Source organism: Clarias gariepinus, chromosome 2 (genome assembly GCF_024256425.1).
Source record: "Clarias gariepinus isolate MV-2021 ecotype Netherlands chromosome 2, CGAR_prim_01v2, whole genome shotgun sequence".
NCBI classification, from domain to species: Eukaryota; Metazoa; Chordata; class Actinopteri; order Siluriformes; family Clariidae; genus Clarias; species Clarias gariepinus.
The window spans coordinates 24078653-24101213 of NC_071101.1; the positions used below are offsets into that span (position 1 = coordinate 24078653).

At 37.6% G+C, this 22561-nt stretch overlaps 2 protein-coding genes across 2 annotated transcripts; both read left to right on the plus strand.

Annotated features, from left to right (window-relative positions):
• The first annotated feature begins 1377 nt into the window (after nucleotides 1-1377).
• On the plus strand, nucleotides 1378-5275 carry lrrc61 (leucine rich repeat containing 61). The gene is made up of 9 exons (XM_053488314.1): nucleotides 1378-1693; nucleotides 3195-3290; nucleotides 3389-3535; nucleotides 3627-3687; nucleotides 3767-3852; nucleotides 3948-4013; nucleotides 4112-4180; nucleotides 4491-4616; nucleotides 4766-5275. Exons 1-9 carry the CDS (start codon nucleotides 1645-1647, stop codon nucleotides 4870-4872), a joined length of 807 nt encoding a protein of 268 aa, XP_053344289.1. The 5' UTR covers nucleotides 1378-1644; the 3' UTR covers nucleotides 4873-5275.
• Nucleotides 5276-10627: 5352 nt separating this feature from the next.
• idh3a (isocitrate dehydrogenase (NAD(+)) 3 catalytic subunit alpha) lies at nucleotides 10628-22196 on the plus strand. Its single transcript, XM_053515501.1, has 11 exons — nucleotides 10628-10748; nucleotides 12931-12990; nucleotides 13732-13815; nucleotides 16913-17027; nucleotides 17111-17298; nucleotides 19282-19415; nucleotides 20136-20238; nucleotides 21025-21089; nucleotides 21221-21305; nucleotides 21446-21598; nucleotides 21710-22196. The coding sequence occupies exons 1-11, from the start codon at nucleotides 10722-10724 to the stop codon at nucleotides 21791-21793; spliced, it is 1098 nt and encodes a 365-aa protein (XP_053371476.1). The 5' UTR covers nucleotides 10628-10721; the 3' UTR covers nucleotides 21794-22196.
• Nucleotides 22197-22561: the final 365 nt, after the last annotated feature.

Consider the following 22561-nt stretch of genomic DNA (forward strand, 5'->3'; position numbering starts at 1 on the left):
CATCACTGATCCACCCCCATGCTTCACTTCACTGTGCATGCAACAATCTGGGTGGTACGCTTCTTTCTCCACACCGTAACTTTCCCGTTGAGGTGTACGTTTAATCCTGCAGTGAGTTGGGCAGCTGCAGTTTTATGTTTTTTGGATACAATCTGGGTTAGCATCCGGACATCCCTTTCAGACAGTTTCCTCTTGCGACCACAGTTACTCCTGTTGGATGTGGTTCGTCCTTCTTGGTGGTATGCTGACATTACCCTGGATACTGTGGCTATTGATACATTACAAAGACTTGCTGTCTTGGTCACAGATGCGCCAGCGAGAAACATACCAACAATTTGTCCTCTTTTGAACTCTAAGATTTCACCCATAATGTTGTGTGCATTGCAATATTTTAAGCAAAACTGTGCTATTACTCTGATAATTAAACCTTTACACAATTTGCTCGTAGTAGTGGAATATGCAATCAATGAAGATTGGCCACCAGGCTGGTCAAATTTAGCCATGAAACCCCCAACACTACATTGGCCAGTGTTTCAGTTTCATTGTCCAACCCCTGTATATTTCTAATTATATATAAATTATCTTTTATTGTAACTTTGTAAAACTGTTCATTCACTCATCCCTATTGTTTTAACTTGACAATTTTCTTAATGCATTTTTTTCTTTTATTGCTGTAAAAATCTGTCTACGTATCTTCTTATCCATTTTCAGGACATGAACGGTTGTAAAGGCATTCCGAGGCATATCTTTCTGTGTATGGCTGTGTACGTTACAAATAAAATTAGAATTTAAGATCCTTGTTATTTATAAAGTAATTTAATGAAAAACGTCTCAATTCGCATTAAAATGCAAAATCCTTCAAAAATGCAGTACTGTATAACCTGAGGCAGTCTTGTTTCCTCCCACAGTCCAAAGACATGCAGATTAGACTAATTGGCGTTCCCAAATTGCCCGTAGTGTGTGAATGATTGTGGGTACTGTATGTGTGTATATCCTCCGATGGATTGGCACCCTGTCCAGGGTGTACCCCACCTTGTGCCCTAAGCCTCCTGGGATAAGTTTCGAGACCCTGTATACATGATTAAGCGGTATAAGCATGATTAAGACAATGAGTGAGTGATAATTAAGTACTCAATTGATTTAACTTCAGAATAAAATGTTTAAAACATTAAGCAGACCGAATTACGACTTTAAAAAATATATATACACAACGGCGTGATAAATATCACGAGAATAGCATTAATGCGTACTATACTACTGTTTTAAGCAGTGTGTACTATTCTGCCCTGAGGTATACGGCAGCTGACGTAGCTAGGGTCCTTGACATCACCCTAGTAACCAAGCAGCGTAGATACACAGAAGAAGAAAAAAAAACAAGACAGGCACTTCCGGGTGATGTAAAATATATATAGTAGTGTGTTCTGTGCGAGTTATTAACATGTGAACGATAGATTTAGTCTTTACATATCTAAATATTGTTGGCTGGAATTAAATATGGAATGAAATGACTTTTAAAATGAAATAGATAGAAAACGCAAACACGCTTGAATCAGACCCAGGGCGTGCTACAGCATTAGCACAGCGTCCGACTGCTTAAAGAGATCAGACAAATGACCTCTAGTGGCTCTCTCCTCTAATGACTGCATGAATTGGGACAAATACAGTATGGAAGCTAAAAGGGACAAAGATTATGGTAAGTGAATTACAGCCCCTTAAAATCACATGTTCGCAAGGCAGCCACGTCAGTACTTCTTTAGCGTGTTAGCTCATTTCTGTAGCTTGGAAGTGCCAGTCCGTTCGCTGCAGTGATGAGTACACCATAGTGTTTACGTTGGTCGGTAGCACATTGGATTAATTTAACTGATAATTTATTGAAGACACATTTTCCAGCTATTTCTTTCCTGACGAATTAAACTGACTGATGTGTATCAGCAATTATTGTGCAGCACCTAGTTTTATATAATCTACCAGGATGAGTCATACATCAACTTCTCTCTGGCTGTAGATTCTATTTTAATTACCTTTTAGAAAGGATAAATACATAATTATTTGACATAATCTCCTTTTGACAATATACTGTGTTCATCTAACATTGGAAAAGGTATATCATTCCCTCTTTTAAAAAAATGCTATGTATCAAGCCGCAAACCACAAATGCATCGCTGTCTTCACTTCTTCATCGCAGTGAATCTTCATCCTCATAGAGCTGCTTTCCGGGAACCAATGGGTAAAGTCCAACAGAACGAGATCAGGACTGTTGGGAGGATACTTTAACACTTCAAAAATAAGTTTTTGCAGAGTGTCGGCAGTGAGGGCAGAAGTGTGCAGACGTGCATTTTTATGCAAGTTCACAATGTTCTTGGATAGCAGTCCTGTGTAAATAATTTGAATTTTAGTCTTCAGCTCTTCAATAAGCATCTTACTGTAATGAGCACATTCAGACAACAACAACAACAAAAAAAAAAAATCACTCAACTCAAATCACAAGTGGGGGCGTCTCATTTTTGCTCGCACTGCAGCTACAAATACCTGCATAGCAGTAACGGTGAGACATTAGCTTTGGAAGGAAAGAGCTGATGAGACAGCACGACCAACAGAAGGTTTAGTGCGGATAAATATAAAAAGTATTGTTATATTGCAATATTATACACATTAATTGTTTCATTTGTCTTCAGTAAGAGCTTTACCCTAATCATTGGGGACTTTGAGTCTATCTCGGGAACACCAGATGAGATACCTGTCTACACAAACATGTTGACACACATACACTCCCATCAAATGGCAATTTAGAGAATCCAATCCACTCATTAGATTTTTGGATAGTGAGAGGAAACTGGACATCCTAGAAAAAAAAATCCACACAACACGGGGAAAATCTCCACCCAGTCTCCATCCAGGCACAGTATCAAAACAGTGACTCTGCACCACTGTGCTACCCATATACACAGACAGTTTAAGAATATTACACCTTCGTCTTCTTTTCCCACATATTTGTAATTAATGTCAGTGAAGTCAGTAGTTGGATATTGCAAAGTGAAGTATCAAATGATATCTTGTCTGTTTTCTGTCACTGAACATACAGTAGTTTTTTTTAGTACTAATGTTTTAAATTTCAACAAGTCACAAGCAGGCATTTCTTCTTTACCATTTCACCACATGCTCTTAAAATTTCACAATTTTTCTTTCCTTTGCAGAAACAGAGTGTGCAAAGATCACTCCTGGGCTCCTGAAGTCTCGAACTGGGGAATTTGATTTGGAGTCCATCTTATTTCTCAAACTAAGGAGTCTAGGTAGGTTTCCTACTGTCCTTGTTTTAAATTGTATGAACACTGTTTTCCCTTTGTTAAACAGTTTCTGTGGGGATGGGATATGATTGTTTGTGTTTTAGGAATATATGATCTTGGATGCATTGGAGAATGTATAAACTTGGAAAGGCTGGACCTCTCTGGAAATAATATTACAAATCTAGCACCTCTTGCATCACTTCGACTCCTGCTTGTGCTTAATCTGTCAGCTAACAGGATTTCCAACATAGGTAAGCGAGTATAAATGTATATTGCTAAAACTGTGGTAATTTACCAGGTTTGTGAATCTAATATGTATTATCATCTGTTGTCATTTTGTAGAGCCCCTCTCTAGTTGTGAAAGTCTACAAAGTCTGAACATGGCAGGAAATCTTATTTCCAGGTATTTTGCTTTGCAATCAATTTTTTTAGTGCTCTCTTTCTTTATATCTAAATTTATTCTTGTTTTTTGTAACCTATAGCATTGATAGCCTCCATGCTTTAAAGACTTTACGGAAATTAGAGAGTATTCGGCTGAAGGACAACACCTACAACTACACTAATTCAGGTTAGATCTTCAATTTAAGGCTAAATTGCTTTGAACTTGAATGTGAAGTCTGTTTTTTTCCTGACAATGTAACTCGATGTGCTCATTTTTCCCAGTTTGCAAGAACTCTGCATACAGAAACACAATCCTTGAATTGTTTCCAAACATCAAAGTGTTTGATGGTGAGGCAGCTTTGCTTTGGGCCCCATATCATTGGAATGAATAAAATGTAAGCAGTCAGCCAAATAAGCATGCAAATAATTGTTTTGCATTGCTGCAGGGGAGCGGGTGGTTGGACGTGGAAGTGATCTGTACCAACTGTGCAAGGACATTGATGACACAATAAAAGGTACTTCTAATTGTAAAATATTTTTGTATTTACATTTTAAACGTGTGAGTAAACTGTAATGATATCAGTAATGATATCAGTTCTATAGGCTATTTTTTTTTATAACATTTCTATAGGTTTCTGTTCTAGTCTAACTGCATTCTTTGCTAACTTATGCAATACTAAATGTGAAATTTGGGGAGAAAAGAAGAAATGAGCTTACTCTTACTATTTACACATGGAAATTAGGTAAATACGACAATACCTGTAATAATCGTTTTGCGAAAGCTTAAATCCAGTTGCTCTGATATCAATATTTTATCCTTTACAGCAGGCATGTATAAAAATGGCCAGCTGCCAGAAGTGCCAGACTGTAAGCCATGGGTGGAAGATGGGTTTTGGGAGATAAAAAGATCAAATAATGCCATTGTTGAAGAAGCCTACAAACAATTTAATGGTAATACCTTTTATTTCATTTGATATTTGTTTCAGTGCTATATTTTAAGTTCTACAGTATATAAAGTATAAGGATATATTAACACACAACAGTTATTAGTTAGACATGTTGGTTGGTGCCTTATTTTCTGTTACCTTTTTGTTTAACAGATGTTCTTCATGAATGCAGGCAGCTAAACAGAAGAGCAGCTCATGCAATTTCACAAACTGAGAGGACACTTGGCCTTAAAAACCCACCAAAGCAGTATTCTGTTTGAAATAAGCTTCTACTGCACACACATCACCAGTGCCACAACTCTTGAATATTTAGTGCTTGGAATACAATGTTTTAGTTACTGTACCTCCACTGCTGACCTCACATTTATAGACTGGAGACTCAGGATGTTCAAACTGAGATTTGAGATTGTCACACAAAGCTGTGTAAGGTCTGATATTGCTTTTAACAGTACTGGCTTTTTAGATGGCAAAGAGAAATATCTGTTGTTTTGTAGTTATGCTTGTATTTATTGACCACCCTTGGTTTTCCTATGATACAGTCCTTATTTAATTTTTATTGTGTATTTATTTTTATTTTATTTCGCAATTTTACAGTGTTTTTGCTTTTTGCACTTTGCCTACATTTTGTCAGATTCTAACCTTCCCCAATGTTAAACTGTTACACACAACAACCCATATTGACAACATGAAAAACATTTACTTGAGATTTTTGCAAATTTATTAAAAAAAAAAAAAAAAATTAAGTATTCACAGCTTTTGCAAAATTGAGCTCAGGCGCATCCTATTTCCCCTGATCATCCTTGAGATGTTTCTGCAGCTTAATTGGAGTCCACATGTGGTAAATTCAGTTGATTGGACATGATTTGGAAAGGCACACACCTGTCTATATAAGGTCCCACAGTTGACAGTACATGTCAGAGCACAAACCAAGCATGAAGTCAAAGGAATTTTCTGTAGACCGCCGAGACAGGATTGTCTCGAGGCACAAATCTGAAAAAAAAAAAATTTGCTGCTTTGAAGGTCCCAATGAGCACAGTGGCCTCCATTATCTGTAAGTGGAAGAAGTTCAAAACCACCAGGAGTCTTCTTAGAGCTGGCCAGCCATTTAAACTGAGCGATCGGGGTAGAAGGGCCTTAGTCAGGGAGGTGACTAAGAACCCGATGGTCGCTCAGTGAGAGCTCCAGTGGTCCTCTGTGGAGAGAGAAGAACCTTTCAGAAGGACAACCATCTCTGCAGCAATCCCCCAATCAGGCCTATATGATAGTTAGTCCTAAGTAATAGGCGCATGGCAGCTAGCTGGGAGTTTGCCAAATGGCACCTGAGGGACTCTCAGAACATAAGAAACAAAATTCTCTGGTCTGATGAGACAAAGATTGAACTCTTTAGTGTGAATGCCAGGCGTCATGTTTGAAGGAAACCAGGCACCGCTCATCACCAGCCCGATACCATCCCTACAGTGAAGGATGGTGGTCGCAGCATCATGCTGTGGTGATGTTTTTCAGCGGCAGAAACTAGGAGACTAGTCAAGAAAAAGGGAAAAATTACTGCAGTAATATACAGAGACATCCTGGATAAAAACCTGCTCCAGAGGGCTCTTGACCTCAGACTGGGGCGACGGTTCATCTTTTAGCAGGACAACGACCCTAAGCACACAGCCAAGATATCAAAGGAGTGGCTTCAGGACAACTCTGTGAGTTTCCTTGAATGGCCCAGCCAGAGCCCAGACTTGAATCCGATCTCTGGAGAGATCTTAAAATGGCTGTGTACCGATGCTTCCCATCCAACGTGATGGAGTTTGGGGGGTGTTACAAAGAGGAATGGGCGAAACTGGCCAAGGATAGGTGTACCAAGCTTGTGGCATCATATTCAAAAAGACTTGAGGCTGTAATTGTTGCCAAAGATGCATCGACAAAGTATTGAGCAAAGGCTGTAAATACTTATGTGCATGTAAATTTTCATTTTTTATTTTTGATAAATTTGCAAAACCCTCACGTAAACTTTTTTCACATTGTCACTATGGGGTGTTGTGTGTAGAATTCTGAGGAAAAAAAATCCATTTTGGAATAAGGCTGTGACATAACACAATGTGGAAAAGGTAATGTGCTGTGAATACTTTCCGGATGCACTGTAGGTATACTGGCTGCTCTACTGTGTGCATGTGTGTGTGTGCTGGATTGGTGTTTTGTATTCTCACCGTGGTTCTCAAAATAGAATACAAATCTATAGTAACACTAATTGAATTGATTATATAAATGAATATACCTATTAATGTTTTAAAACACCTTTTGCACAACTGCATTCTTGTCACATGATTTATGCTCCTTTATGAAATTGACTGTATGATGTATAAACCACATTTACCTGAACCTACACAAATTGTTTGTAAATAGAATTTGTACAATTTGTGTTTTATTTGGGGTACTATACACCAGATACAAAAGGAAACCATTTACAAAAGACTGGTTGGCTAGACTACTATGTTAACATTAAGGCGGTTTTCCTGCTGAAAAAGCCTTTCACTTGCTTCGCCAGCAGTGCAGATTTAGCCACATTATTCAGTAAAATAAATAGTCCCACACAGTATATAATGTGATTTGGAAACCAAAAATGCTACAACAGTCCTATTGATGAGTAGAGTAAGAGATAATGTATAATTTTTTATTGTGTTTGTCAAATTCTGCAAAGAATCTTACAATACAAATGACTTTCTATATGAAACCATCATTAATTTTATGTAGAGTCTGGGCAAATGTACTGTACTAAGCATTAAGCAATGCAGATAAGAGAAACCACTGGCAAAAGATACTAAACTGAGGATTAAAAGAGTTTTTTAATCCCAGATGGGAAATTGCTTTGCCTTGTTAAAGTTTCTCGCTGTTTAAAAAGGGAAAAGAAAAAAAAAAAGGCTTAACACCATTACAATTACAAAGAAATATAGGAAAAACTTAACTATAAAAGTAAGGATTACAGTTTACAGCAGTGTTACATAGCAGAGTAAACATGAAGTAAAAGGGAATGAAAAATATTGTGTATGTGTCAAGTTATCTGGGAATTTACACATCAGCTTCTGCTTCAAACTCAAAAAAAAGCCATTAGCCAATTAGAGCCAAAAGGCCATTACAGGGGACATGAGGATCAGCTCTGGAATCACTTAATTCTTGTGTCTGACAGCTTGTAGGTTACACAACAATTGTTCAAAGTAGATTCAATAGTCGATAACGTTGAAAAAAAAACACAAAAAAGCTATATCACTATTTCTGATAAATAAGTAAATCATAACTTCTAATAATAGTTTAATCACTACTAATAAATATTAGTTAAATAAAATGTAAAAGAATACAGCAAAATTATTTACCTAAGCCTAAGACATACAATTCCATAAACCGTTTAGAAAACATGTAATGCACATCATATTACATTTTTTTGTGAATACACTTAGATAATCATAGCATAAATTACTTTCTCTCTTGTATTAAGCACAATAGCATTTAATTTAAATATCAAATAACTCCGATTCAAGTGATAATCAGTCCTTTGTATAAGTAAAGAGCGGTGGTATCACACCATCAGTGTCCCTGAGATGACCAACAGCAGATGTGCTTCCCTGTGTCCCTGAGATGACCAACAGCAGATGTGCTTCCCTGTCTCACGTGTTGCTGACTGCAGTCTCTTACTGTACATTCAGGTTTTTATACACAGACCCTATACTGTTACACCATCGTTACATCATAGTAGAGACTGTGAGGTGGCGATTCTCAGATTCACAGATGGTGCTTGTACGTTAAGTCTGTACCTTTGCTCCTTTGCTGACCGTGAGGTGATGCATACTGTGATGTCATACTCTGATTGTGTCACAGTTGTTCCTTATCGAATGACTTCAGCTCCATCATTTCACTTATTTTAGATTTACAGTATGATAGTAGCCGATACATCGCCATCTTGTGGCTGTTCTAGTGTACTGTACCTTCTATTCATAAACCAGCTAACCGTCACAGTTTCTCTTTGGGTCCTTATAAAAAGTTTTATTCAGATAAACTGGGATTTTAAAAAAAAGAAGGCATATCCATATGCGTCTTGAACATATGTGGAGGCAAAATATCTCATTTACAGTAATATACAAACATCTTGAATCAAACCTCAGTTTTTCAATTTAAATTACATTGAATTTAATTTATGTAGGTTAAATACAAAGAAATAGGAACAAATATTTGACTGCGACAGGCAGCAAAGTGCCTAAAGATACATACAATTTAAAAACTGGTTGTTTATGTAACAACCTTAGCAGCAACCCCATTTCCCCTCTTGGTTGAAAAAATAATATTTAATTCATACAATACCAGTCAAAAGTTCGGACACACTTTCAAATTCCTACTGGTCTTTCCTGATTTTGATTTCTTTCTATATTGCAAAAGAATGCTGAAGGTGTTTGTCCAAGATATGCAATAATCTGCTTTGAACATTTGATAGTGGGGTGTGTCTGATACTTATTCTCTGTAAAGCCTTCACAACGATTCTAATCTAAGGTGCTGTTAATTGTTAATTTAACTCTGAATGAACATCTCCCCTGATGCAGAGGTATGTTTTGGTCTTGCTTTCCTAGGATGGTCGTCATGAGAGCCAGTTTCATCGTGGTGCTTGTTGAGTTTTGCAAATGCACTTGACAATGAATATTGTTTTTGCAAGAACTTTTGCAGAACAGCTATAAGACTGTTGTTGTTTTTTAATTACTTAATGCCATATGTACTGTATAATTTCATAGTGTAAAAAAAATTCCTAGAATGAAAGTTCTAGAATGAAAAATAAATAAATAAATATTTGAAACATTTGACTGGTACTGTGTGTAATTTTTCTCATCTAAATATCTCTAAGGTCGGCCTACTGTTTGATCCTTCTACTACAGGATCCTTATAAGCTGCACCATGAATTATGTCATTTTATTTCTAAAATTGCACACTTTCACTCATCAGTCCAAAAAACATATACTGCTAAGTGTAACAATTTTATTGATGTCCTACTAAACCCGAATTCACCCTCATTCTACAAATAAAAGGTATTTCACATGGCAAATTTGAGATGGGTTGCAGAACTACATTCCAAGTGATATTTTCACTTTAGGCACATTTAAATCTAAAATCTGTCTGTAGATTATGATTGCACAGTGACATCCAGTCCAGCAGGGGATGCGAGGCTAAAAGTCTGCTAGTCTTATTTTCTCAACTTGCAGCAGCGTTTTATGGTTGCCAGATTGAGTACAACCCCTTTTGCATTATTGTAATTGTATAGACAAAAAATAATGTATTAATATGACTATCTTACCAAGGTTTTATTTTGGATTTAAGGAAAAATCTGATTTAATCAAGAACCGACGATATTGACGGTCGTCTGTATGAAATCTTAATTATCATCTGAGAAATAGTGTATTATCATTGATGAAATTACTGACCTAAGAAATTAATGAATATTATTATGTCCATTATCCATTGCGTTTAACTATGCTGTGTTAAGGACTAGGCGGCACAGTGGTGTAGTGGTAAGCACTGTCGCCTTGAACCTCCAGGGTCCGGGTTCGATTCCTGTCTCTGTGTGCATGGAGTTTGCATGCTCTCCCAGTGCTTGGTGGGTTTCCTCAGGGTACTCCGGTTTCCTCCCACAGTCCAAAGACATGCAGATTAGGCTAACTGGCGTTCCCAAAGTAGTGTGTTGTGTGCCTTGCGATGAATGGGCACCCTGTCCAGGGTGTACCCTGCGGTATATGGGTCAGGGGTAGCTCAGTGGTTAAGGCATTGGACTACGGTTCGGAAGATCCCAGGTTCAAACCCCACAACCACCAAGTTGCCACTGTTGGGCCCTTGAGCAAGGCCCTTAACCCTCAACTGCTCAGATGTGTAATGAGATAAAAATGTAAGTCGCTCTGGATAAGAGCGTCTGCCAAATGACTAAATGTAAATGTATAAAAGCAGTATAGAAGATGAGTGAGTGTTAAGGACTGCAGATGTGAAAAACACGACATGGCAACCCGTGAGCCCCTTCCTCCTCCCCCCAGCTGAGGATGAAGCGCGCGCTGGCTTTCTGCGTTGAAGCTCTCAGATTCTCGGCTGCTCCCGGAAGATGGCTGGGAACGCGTGGAGGTCAACGGTAAGAACTGCGCTGTACAGCACTGACGAAGCGTTAGCTAGCGACACCAGATACAGTACATAAGATATGCCAGTGGGTAATCACTGCGGCTCTGGTGTGAGGGAGAAATGAACAGAAATGTGAGAGAGTGTAGAGTTTGATATCTGTATCTGATGTCAGGACGGGCCCTGTGCGCGCGCTCGTGTCCTTCATTCCTCTGACACCGAGTACAGTTTAACGACTTTAACTCAGGATTATCGATCACTTTCGTCTGACAACACTGATCTGTCAGTAAGTGGGTTATCAAATCATACATCTATTGTCTTGTTAAATTCTCGTTTTGAGTCTTGGTGGCTAGCTGAAAATTACCTCGTTTAGCTCTCCTCTGTCACACACCGGCAGAATTAGCAAAGATGCTAAAGCGTGTCTCTTCCCTTCTTAGCTCAGATACCACACCACACTACTGTACACACTGCTCGCGGACTGATGCTTGTGCTTTGAGTTCGGTATCTGATGTCTGAGATCTGTATCTTTGTTAAGTCCATGATGCAGAGAGAATGCTGCTTGTCTCCTGCAGTAGTGATGCAGTGAGTACCTCAGTGGTCAGAGGAAAGCGCAGGGCTTACAGTAGCTTCATGTGATCAGGCAGAATAAAATTTCTTATACTAAATCAGTGATAGATTTTTTTATTGCTTTTATTAGTATTGGTGTGATGGTTTCCTCAGGATAACGGACAATCTGTAGGAAGTACATCCTACCAGTACAAGTCAGACAAATGAATGAATAAGCTAATAGATATCAAATACTCATCGTCTATACTGCTTTATCCTATAAACATGGGATTCTGGAGCCTTATCCCATGAGATTTGGGGCACGAGACGGGGTACACCCTGGACAGTCACAGAGCACGCGCGCACACACGCCAAGCCATCACAGGGCACACACTCACACTTATTTACACACTACAGGCAATTTGGGAACACAGATTAGCCTAACCTGCATGTCTTTGGACTGTGGGAGGAAACTGGAGTACCCGGAGGGAAACCCACCAAGCATGGGGAGAACATGCAGACATCTTGCAGGAGCCTAGGCAGGAATCAAACACAAGGCGACTATGCTAACAACTAAGCCACTGTGCCACCACCAATATATACATTGCTGAATAAAGGATTTTAAAGGACACAAGTTTTTTTTTATTTTTTATTCAGTTTCTGTGAATGTTTTTCTAGGAAAAGTGTAACACCTGTATTTGGTGGCCACTTTGTTAAAACACATGCTTTTTTAGGCAGTAATTTAATACCATGTTCACGCGGCAGAAGAGCAATGTATAAAGTCATGCACATGCAGACAAGCAATTCAGATATAGTTAATGACCAACATCAGTTAATTGCTAAGAAATGTAAGAAAATCTGAAAAAAATAAAATAAATAAATACCGGATCAGGATATTTATTAAATCAAGATGGTTTTAGAATCGCAATATGAATTGAATCAGCATCTGGGAATCATGATAATGTATCAGATCATCCCTTGTGATTTCCATGCCTAAAAGTCATATAATTTCTTATTTTCCTTTTTAACTCTTCTACTTGAGTGACCAGGACAGATGGCACAACCTTGTTTCACATACTACTACTATACCTTCACCAGATGTTAAAGAATAGCTTGATAATTCCGCAGTTAAGTCTTATCCTGTTTCCTAAGCACAGCTTTATCTCTATATACCCTGGTGTGTTTGTACATATATCGTTGTCATAAGTAACTTTTGCCATTCTTTTTGACCTATTAGTCTTTAGAATGTAAGTGGCAAGCATCTAGCATAGCCATAAACATGAGTAACCAGTATTACTGCCAATTCCAAGACACATGCTAAGCAGAAAATACTTCCACGTCTGATTGGCTGAGAGTGAAGTATTTACTTCTATATTAAACAGTCAAATTGTGCAATAACTTGCTTGCTCCAGCAACTTTAAATATATGAGCACTGGCTTGCATAGACATGCACTACCCTTTAGTCAAAACTCTGTGCCACCATACAAAACATGTCTGTACCTTATAAATCATTCTCTTATACATTTATGGTGGTGCAGTGTCATCATAAACCAACAATGCTCATGTAACTGCTTGACTTTCATCTAAAGTTCTTGGCTCTAATGAAGTACTACGCTTTGTTCCTGTGCCAATGTTTTTTTTTTTTTTTCCAGCTGTCCCGTGTTTTGGGTGCACTGACAAGCCAAACAACACCCAAAACTTTTTCCAGAGGAGTAAGTAAAAAAAAAAACACAATTTGGATTATTTTTTAAATGTTACATTATGCCATTTACCTGCGCTGCTGAACTCACTTTGCTAAGATATGTAATGAGAGTCCCTGGAAGGTTTTTTAGGATAACAAACATTATTGTAGTTCACCTAGTGTTGTTCTGAGTGGTGTTGTCATGGAAACTGTCTGCTTGGTATCCAGTGCAGCTTTTGGGCATTCTTTACACAGACAGCAAAGTCTTGCATTATTTATATAAATAATTTGTATAAAAACCTTTTTGCTAGGCTTAACAAACAAGTGATGGGTAATTACAATTGCACAAATTAGCCATGGCTTTTATCATTTTTGCTGTTACTATGCTTTTCAGCTAGTGTCACACACAATTATAAATAAATAAATAAAGCACTCTACAGTAGTCCACGTTGATAAAGCCTGAGTACAGAGGACATGAAAAGCATTAATTTCTGGTAGCACTTAAATTTGCTTGAAAAAAGTCAATACCACTACATTTATCATACTCTTGATCCACCTAATTCATCTAAAAATCAGTCATTTTTGACAGTCATTTCAAACAATGCTTGCTTAATTATTTGTGCTTTCAAAAACAGGGATTTTATAATGATATTCTATTGTTTTCAGTACATTTTCCTAATAAACTATTTAACAATTAAATATTTGGATTGAACGAGTCCTCGTTCTAAGCTAAATGTGGCACTAACTCATGTTTTTGTTCTTTGATTTTTAGCTGCAAACTGTAACCCTAATTCCAGGAGATGGAATTGGTCCTGAGATCTCCACAGCTGTGGCAAAGATATTTGAAGCAGCTAAAGTAAGAGACAAACAGAAATGTCTGTAATTCCTTCTCCTTTTCCACCACTAGTGGAAAGTTTGCATGTCACTAAAATTAACTGGACCCTACTGCATTAAGCCAGTTTTCCGAATCTACTAGTATTACCAGTTAGTTTCTACGCAAAGCATTTGCACTACAGTAGAACCTTGGATCACTAGCACAATTCGTTCCGGAAGTGGGCTCGTATTCCAAAACACTCGTAAACCAAATAAAATTTTCCCATAAGAAATAATGGAAACTTAAATTATTCGTTCTATAGCCCAAAAAAATAAATACAGTGGAACCTCGGATTACGAGTAATGTGGTTTACGAGTGTTTTGCAAGACGAGCAACAATTTTTTATAATTTTTTACTTGAAAAACGAGCATTGTCTTAGTTAACGAGCACCGAGTATCATGTTTCACGCATGCGCTTCTTGTTTTAACAACGAGCGTTACGTCATCACAAGTGAGCCAACGGTTTTTCTCTCTCTTTCAGCAGAATTGTAGGTAATCGTCTCTCCTGCTGGGTGAATACACACACGCGCTGTGTGTGTGTGTGTGTGTGTGTGTGTGTGTGTGTGTGTGTGAGAGAGAGAGAGAGAGATGTGCGTGCGCGCGCGCACACACACACATTAACGGAGAGACCGTTTTTAAAACCGTTCAAAAATTAGCAAGGAACATCGCTAGTCACACTCGCGTGAGTGCATACTAACGGGATTACTACTGTAAAGTAAAACAACAACAACAACAAAAATTAAACAGCTTCTCACCTTTGAAAACAGTCGCGACAGAGAGAAGTTTGTGTGTTTATTTGGCAACCTGAGAGAAGGGGAGCTGTAAAGCCGAGACCTATCGTCTCCCCTGCTGGGTCTTAGTGCTTGCAGTGTTTTTGAGTGTGCGTGTTTGTGTCTGTGTAAGGCAGAGAGTTTGTGTGTTTGTTTGGCAACCTGAGAGAAGGAGGCTGTAAACGCGAGCGAGCCCCCCTTCACCACCCCCCCCCTCCTCTCAGGTTGCCAAATAAACACACAAACTTCTCTCTGTCGCGATTGTTTTCAAAGGTGAGGAGCTGTTTAATTTGTTTTGTTTTTTTTGTTGTTGTTGTTGTTGTTTTACTTTACAGCAGTGATCCTGTTAGTATGCGCTCACGTGAGTGTGACTAGGAATGTTCCTTGCTAATTTTTAAATGGTTTTAAAAAATTTTACACACATACACTCTGCATGCACAAACGAAAACCCTTATCTGTCAGGGTTTAATTTGACATTTTTTTAAGGTAAAGTACAGGTTAATTTGTTTTATTTTTACTTTATATTTTGTATTAATTATATTTATGTATTTATTTTTTTGGGCTGTAGAACGAAAAATTTAAGTTTCTATTATTTCCTATGGGAAAATTAAATTTGGTTTAAGAGTGTTTTGGAATACGAGCCCACTTCCGGAACGAATTAAGCTCGTAATCCGAGGGTCCACTGTACATAAAAATAATTAATACAAAATATTAAGTAAAAATAAAACAAATTAACATGCACTTTACCTTTCAAAATAGTAAAAAAGAAATCCCGGCAGATATGCGTTTTCCTTTGTGCACGCAGGCGCTGTGTGTGCGTGTGTGTGTGGGGGGGGAGGCTAGAGTAAGTGGAGACTCTTGCTTTCAGCCCCTCCTGTCGCCCCCTCCTCATATTACATTATTATATAAACAGCGTAAACAGCGGTCATAAATCAACGTCTCTCTTCCGTTACACTGTTTTATCTAAAAAAAAAAAGAAATAAACATCGCTGACACTCGTGTGAGCGCAAACTAACGGAATCACTGCTGTAAAGTAAAACAAACAAAGAAATGACTCAGCACCTTACCTCTGAAAAGATTTGCGACAGAGTTTCTTCAGAGAGCAGAGTGTGTGTCTCTTGCCTTCATTTCTGTGCGCGCGTGTGTTTTTGTGCATTGAGTTTCACACACACAGCCGGCACAGTGTCTAATTACGCTCGCACGCGCAGACATACACACACCGCGATGAGGAAGAAAATAGATTTTTAATCTTTGTATTGAGAATTTCTTTTGCCTTACTCGCGCACACACACACGTGTTACAAAAAAACAGTACACACACACACACACGTAGTCACAGTGTTATAGTAAACAGTACACGCGTGCACAGATGTGGATTATACCAGTAAGACACGAGCACTAAGACCCAGCAGGGGAGACGATTCCGCTGCGCAAGAGATAGAAAAACCGTTGGCTCAGTTGTGATCATGTGACGCTCAGCGTCAAAACAAGAAGTGCATGCATAAAACATAATACTCTGTGCTCGTAAACCAAGACAATGCTCGTGTTTCTAGTTAGATTTATTAAAAATCGTTGCTCGTCTTGCGGAACATTTGTAAACCGTGTTACTCGTAATCCGAGGTTCCACTGTATAAAGTAAAAATAAAACTAATTAACCTGCACTTTTAAAAAAAAAGTAAAAATACATCTCGACAGATAAGTGTTTCCGTTTCATGCGCTGTGTGTATGTGTGTGAAGCTAAAGTAAGAAGAGAGGAGGAATTGAACCCCTTTCTCCCTCTTCTCGTCTCATCTACTGTTACACAGTAACCCTTTTTCCTCTCTTATTTGAGTTTCACACACACACACACACACACACACACATTAACGGAAAGACTGGTTTATCAGAAAAATTAACAAGGAACATCAATAATGACACTCCCATGAGCGCACACTAACAGAATCACTGCTGTAAAGTAAAAATAAAACAAATTAACCTGCACTTTACCGTTGAAAAGAATCGCGACAAAGCTGTGTTCCCATTAGAGAGAGTGTTCAGTGTTCTAGCAAACAGTACATGCGCGCACGGATGTTCATTATACCAGTGAGAGACGAGCACCAAGATCGAGCAAGGGAGACAATTGCCCACAAGTCCGCAGCGCAAGAGAGAGAAAAACCATCAACTCAGTTGTGATCATGTGACGCTTGCATCAAAACAAGAAGCGCATACGTGATGCATTATATCTTGCCACCCTTGAATTGTGACTCCTGTTGTAATGGCATGTGCTGAAATTAAATACAACTTTCAGCTCCTTTTTCTTTCTTAATTGTAGGTTCCAATTCAATGGGAGGAAAGGAATGTGACTGCTATCAAAGGACCTGGGGGAAAATGGATGATCCCTCCTGAAGCCAAAGAGTCAATGGACAGAAGCAAAATCGGATTGAAGGGTACATTCACACTCATTTTTCCCCAAATCTTAGTTTCTTATTATGTTTTCTGTTCTATTCATAACCTGACTGCTGATGCTTAGGACCTCTGAAGACCCCTATTGCTGCTGGCCATCCTTCCATGAACCTGCTGCTTAGAAAGACATTCGACCTGTATGCCAACGTGCGTCCCTGCGTGTCCATCGAGGGCTACAAGACACCTTACACAGATGTCGACCTGGTTACCATCAGAGAAAACACTGAGGGAGAGTACAGTGGAATTGAACATGTGGTATGTAACAGTAAATAATAAATACTGTATTCATTCTAGGGCTGTAGCTATCAAATATTTTAGTAATCGAGTATTCTACCAAAAATTTTATCGAGTAATCGGATAAAATGTAATTTTGCTTAATTAAACAGCAATGTAAAATATGAGATTAATTGGTTTTCTTTTTTTTTTTTATCTACTTTTATTTTTTAAATGCATACAGCATTTTATCAAAAATAAAAATTTTCATTATTCACAATACAAGGAATAGCTTAAAGTGACTGAGATGAATTAAGTGGATTACAGTGCCATACATTATTTTTTTAAAGCTCTTTCTCAGATGCAAAAACTAAAAAGGTATTTCAAATAAGTATCAAAAAAACTAAGGCACAGTGGTATGCGCTAAAATGCCATCCTGCCATAGATTGCTCCCCCCTACATAATCTCTCAAATATTATATTAGAAGGTAATTTTATAGGTTTAATATTACAAGTTACATCAAACAAATTTGATTATAAAATAAGCAATATAAATTATATATTTTTTTCATATACATGTATATTTTTATATCGCTTATTTTATAATAAAAATCGTTTCGTGTAATTTTTCATCATAAACAATATTTATTTAGTGTAAACATTTTTGTATTACATGACAAACCTCTTCAAAAAAAATACGCCACAAAATAAACATTATATGAGAATTTGTATTACGTGTCTCATTTTTCGTGTATTAATTTGTCAGGTGCCTAGGATTAATTATAATAGTAATAATATGTTTGATAATAATAATATAATAGATGTAATAATAATGATAATATGAATTTTTGATTGTGGTGTCCTAATATATTTGATAGAGATTATGTGGAGGGGCATTTTAGCGCATAACACACACGCATTAAAATAAATAATTATACAAAAACACTAAGTTTTGCAACTTAACTTTTAGAACTAAAAGTTTAAAAATTTACAGCTCAGGAATAACATAAGCCTTTACTGACAGTTTCTGTCATTTTCTCTCGCTGGTTTCTTCTTCTCTTGGCTCGCTGATAATTTTATCGCTCCTTTCCATTTTGCAGTGGATACTTTTTTTGGTGACGTAAGCGCTTCTTCTTCGTCGGTGTTTAGTGGCAGCTTGCATTCGTAAGCACACTGTGTTACGCCAAACAAATAATTGCGGAAAAACATAATGCAAGCTTTTACTCCAGGTACTTGAGGAATTATTTCAGCCCTAATTCATTCCAAATCAAAATTAGATAAATTACCTAAATTAAATAAATTAGTTTCTATGGCCTCTGACTGTGTGCTGCAGTACCTGGTACCAAGACGTTAGAATGTCTGGTGCGTTTAAGTCCTGTATATTTTGAGGTGGGGCCTCCATGTTTCGGACTTGTTTATCCAGCTCTTCCCACTGATACCCGATTAGATCAAGATCTTGGAATTTTGGTGGCAAGGTTAACACCTCAAACTCTCTATCACGTTCCTTAAACCACTAGATCAGTGTTTGCAATATGGCAGGGTGAATTATTCTGTTAAAAGAGGTCCCTGTTGTTAGGGAAGACTGCTGCCATAAAGGGTTGCACTTAGCATGGAACAATGTCTAGGTAGAGTTGCGTTGTTAACCTCTCAACCTTAGGGGCTCAAGGATCGTGGCACTACTTTCAACACCTGTGTTGTCTGTCCATTTTTTTCTGAATCAGACTTCACATTGCTATCTGGATTCCAGTGAACATGCACAAGTTCCTTATCACTTTTCTCCATCTATTTCTCACAAGAGCATGTGTCAAATTCTGTAATATATTATATTCTGTATATATTATACACAATGTCTGATTCATACAAAAACACTTGTGTTAAACCTTAAACTTTAGATCTGGGTCAGAGCGCTCTTGTCTCTGCTATCCAATTCTTGTAAACCCTTTGGAAGTGATGGACTGTGTTCAGTGTATTGGATGGTTAGTCATCACAGTAGCTGTTTGCCTAATGTTTTCCTGTTTTCTGGCAGATTGTAGATGGAGTTGTACAGAGTATTAAGCTGATTACAGAAGAAGCCAGCCGTCGCATTGCTGAGTACGCCTTCGAGTACGCCAGGAATAATCAGAGAACCAGTGTAACCGCTGTTCACAAGGCCAACATCATGTCAGTTTGCTTTTTGTCATCTGGCTGTTATGTGTTTCACAGTAATTAAATGTATATTCCAAAAGAATATATAAAATACAGTACCAGGCAAATGATTGGACACAAGTTTGAAGTTATTTTCTACATTCTAGAACAATATAATCTTTTTTCAAAACTATGAAATAACACGCATGGTATTAGGTAATTACGTAAGTGACAACAACAACAGTCAGTTATTTTAGGATCCAAAGGTCAGCTGTTTTGGAATAGTTCTTGCAAGAACAGCACTGTCAAGTGCATTTGTAAAAATAAATAAATAAAAAAAATCAAGCCCCATGATGGAACTGTCTCTCATGAAGACTATCCCAGGAAAGCAAGACCAAAACTTACCTCTGCTGCAGAAGTTCATTTAGAGTTACAAACTTCAAAAATGACCAATTAACAGCACCTCAGATTAGAGCCAAAGGTTTTTACAGAGCATAAGTAGTAGACACACCTTACTATCAACTGGTCAAAGGCGATCATTGCATATTTTGGATGGCTTCAGCATTGTTTTACAAATAAAAATCAGGAAAGATCATGGAATTAGAAGGTGTGACTAAAGTTTTGACTGGTAGTGTATATTTTTTATAAACTGTGTGAATATAAGAAATGCTTGTGACACCTGATATTTAATCACAGCTGGCATGTATGTATAAATATTACCAAAATGTAACTTCTGCTTGTTATCCTGTCCCACAGGCGTATGTCTGATGGCCTGTTTCTGAGGAAGTGCAGAGAGGTGGCTGAGAACTTCAAGGATGTAAAATTCACTGAAATGTACCTGGATACAGTGTGTCTGAATGTATGTATTTATTTAACTCTACGCATTGAGTAGTAAATAATAACAGTGGTTCCATCGTCTATGGTTTAGGAGCAGCATTTATTATGTTTACCTCTTGTTACAACGACACAGCTTAGCTTTTTGAGCTAAAGCAGTAGTCAGATGAAACAAATTAAATAAACATCCCTAAAAATTCGCTAAACTGCTAAATTGGACATTGGACGTGAAATGAGCATTTGTTTCTAATGGTTACTTTCACATTTACTCAGATTAATTTTGTAAATTTGTCAGCGTCTATGGTTTGATGCTGTAGAAAACAGCTAGATGAGATTGTGGGACATTTGATTGTTAAAATGATGGAGCTACCAGACTTCTACTTTTCTTTTTACTGCTTGACATGTATTAAGGATGGACACCCTCAACTATGCTACGAAAATATCCCCCAGAAATAAATATGCAGTTTTCAAGATCTGTTTGGAACCTGTGCTGAACCACTTTGCTTCTCTGACTCCTAGCTGGCTATTATCTATTATCGTTAGTATCTAACCATTGTCCCTTTAATCTTTTCAAAATCACATCCACCTGAAACATGCTGTTCATTCATGCTGCTTATTCAGTTCCAGTTTTGCTCTTTGTAAAATGCCCCTCAACATTTTGTTACAACTAAGCGAAGTGTAGGGGAAGAAAAACTGCAGTCCATTTTGCCCACATTCTCCTAATGAAAATTGCTCATTTTGGAGTCATGACCGTGACTTCATTGCTGGTGTCTCAGTCACTTATATCTTGTGTTTTTCGTTTTATTTTTAGATGGTGCAGGATCCTACTCAATTTGATGTGCTTGTTATGCCCAACCTGTATGGTGATATATTGAGGTTGGTTCTAATATTATAATCTAACTATGTGTAATTATGATTTATGTGGAAGAAAGGCATTCTTGGATTACTCTATATATCTATTTCCTGGCCAGCAGAGTGTCATTCTAGTATGTGATGATTTATTTCAGTGATCTATGTGCTGGACTAATCGGAGGTCTTGGAGTGACTCCTAGTGGCAACATTGGCGCTAATGGTGTTGCCATATTTGAATCGGTATGTCATGTTTCTTTTGTTCTGAATAGCTACACATTAATTAATTTCTGAAGCACACATGTCTACCTATATTTCTTGTCAGTTTCAGTCAATACTGTATATCCAGTTTTCACTACTATAACTTTGTGTGTCTCCCACAGGTGCATGGAACTGCCCCTGATATTGCTGGAAAGGACCTGGCCAACCCTACTGCTCTGCTCCTGAGTGCTGTGATGATGCTGCGGCACATGGGACTGCACGGATATGCCAAGAAAATTGAGACTGCCTGCTATGACACAATTCGAGACAAGAAGGTATAAAATAAATTAAAATAGTGTCAATTTATTTAGAAATAAACAATTCAAAATGTGTGTTAAACCAAAAAAAAATTATTTTTGTTCCATGTGTATGCTTTATTATTTTAGGTTTTGACCAAAGATCTTGGTGGAAATTCCAAATGTTCAGAGTTTACAGCTGAGATTTGCAGACGAGTACAGGATATGGACTAAGACAGCATTTGAGAATGTTGCCGGTTATCTGTGATTGTCATATCCCCAAAAGGCACAGACAATATAATTTGCCTTCTAATCATTCTACCTGTATCTGCGCACAATTATGCTATAAATATATGTGTATCTGTTGAAATAGAACGACTGAATGCTGACTCAAAAATGTCTTGTTTATTTCACCTTCAAAACAAAAAAAAATCATTTGTCAAAAATATAAATGTGTAAAATGTGTTTTTCTCGGTCAGATTAACTGAATAACCTAAAATATTCTTAATTTATTGACTGGAGATTTTCTCTGGTCCTTCATGTTTTAACACAACTACAGTACTTTATCACTGGGTTAATGACTGTAAAACTGGTCGAATTAAGAGAGAAAAGTACATTAAAGTTGCTAATATTTTGACCACAAGTTGCTGGTGTTTACTTTCTACATTTTTTTTGGAATTATAAGTTTAAGTGGGGTTTATTAAATAATTAATGATTGTTAAGCAGTATAGTTATTAGATGTCAGGATTCCGGACGCATGATTTCTCTGGCTGAGAAAAGCACAGCCACAAAGCTTATAATCCATGAGGGATTGAACAGCTGTTCCTGACTGTATAAAGCAGGAATTATTTGTTCCGATTGATGCATAGTATATATTTAACTCTCATAGTCACTAACTTTACATTGTTTCCTGTGCAGGACAATCGTGTTATCAAATGCTGACATGACCACAAAATAGCCTTCTCACTCAACATAACCGCTCTTGTGTATATATATTGTGTA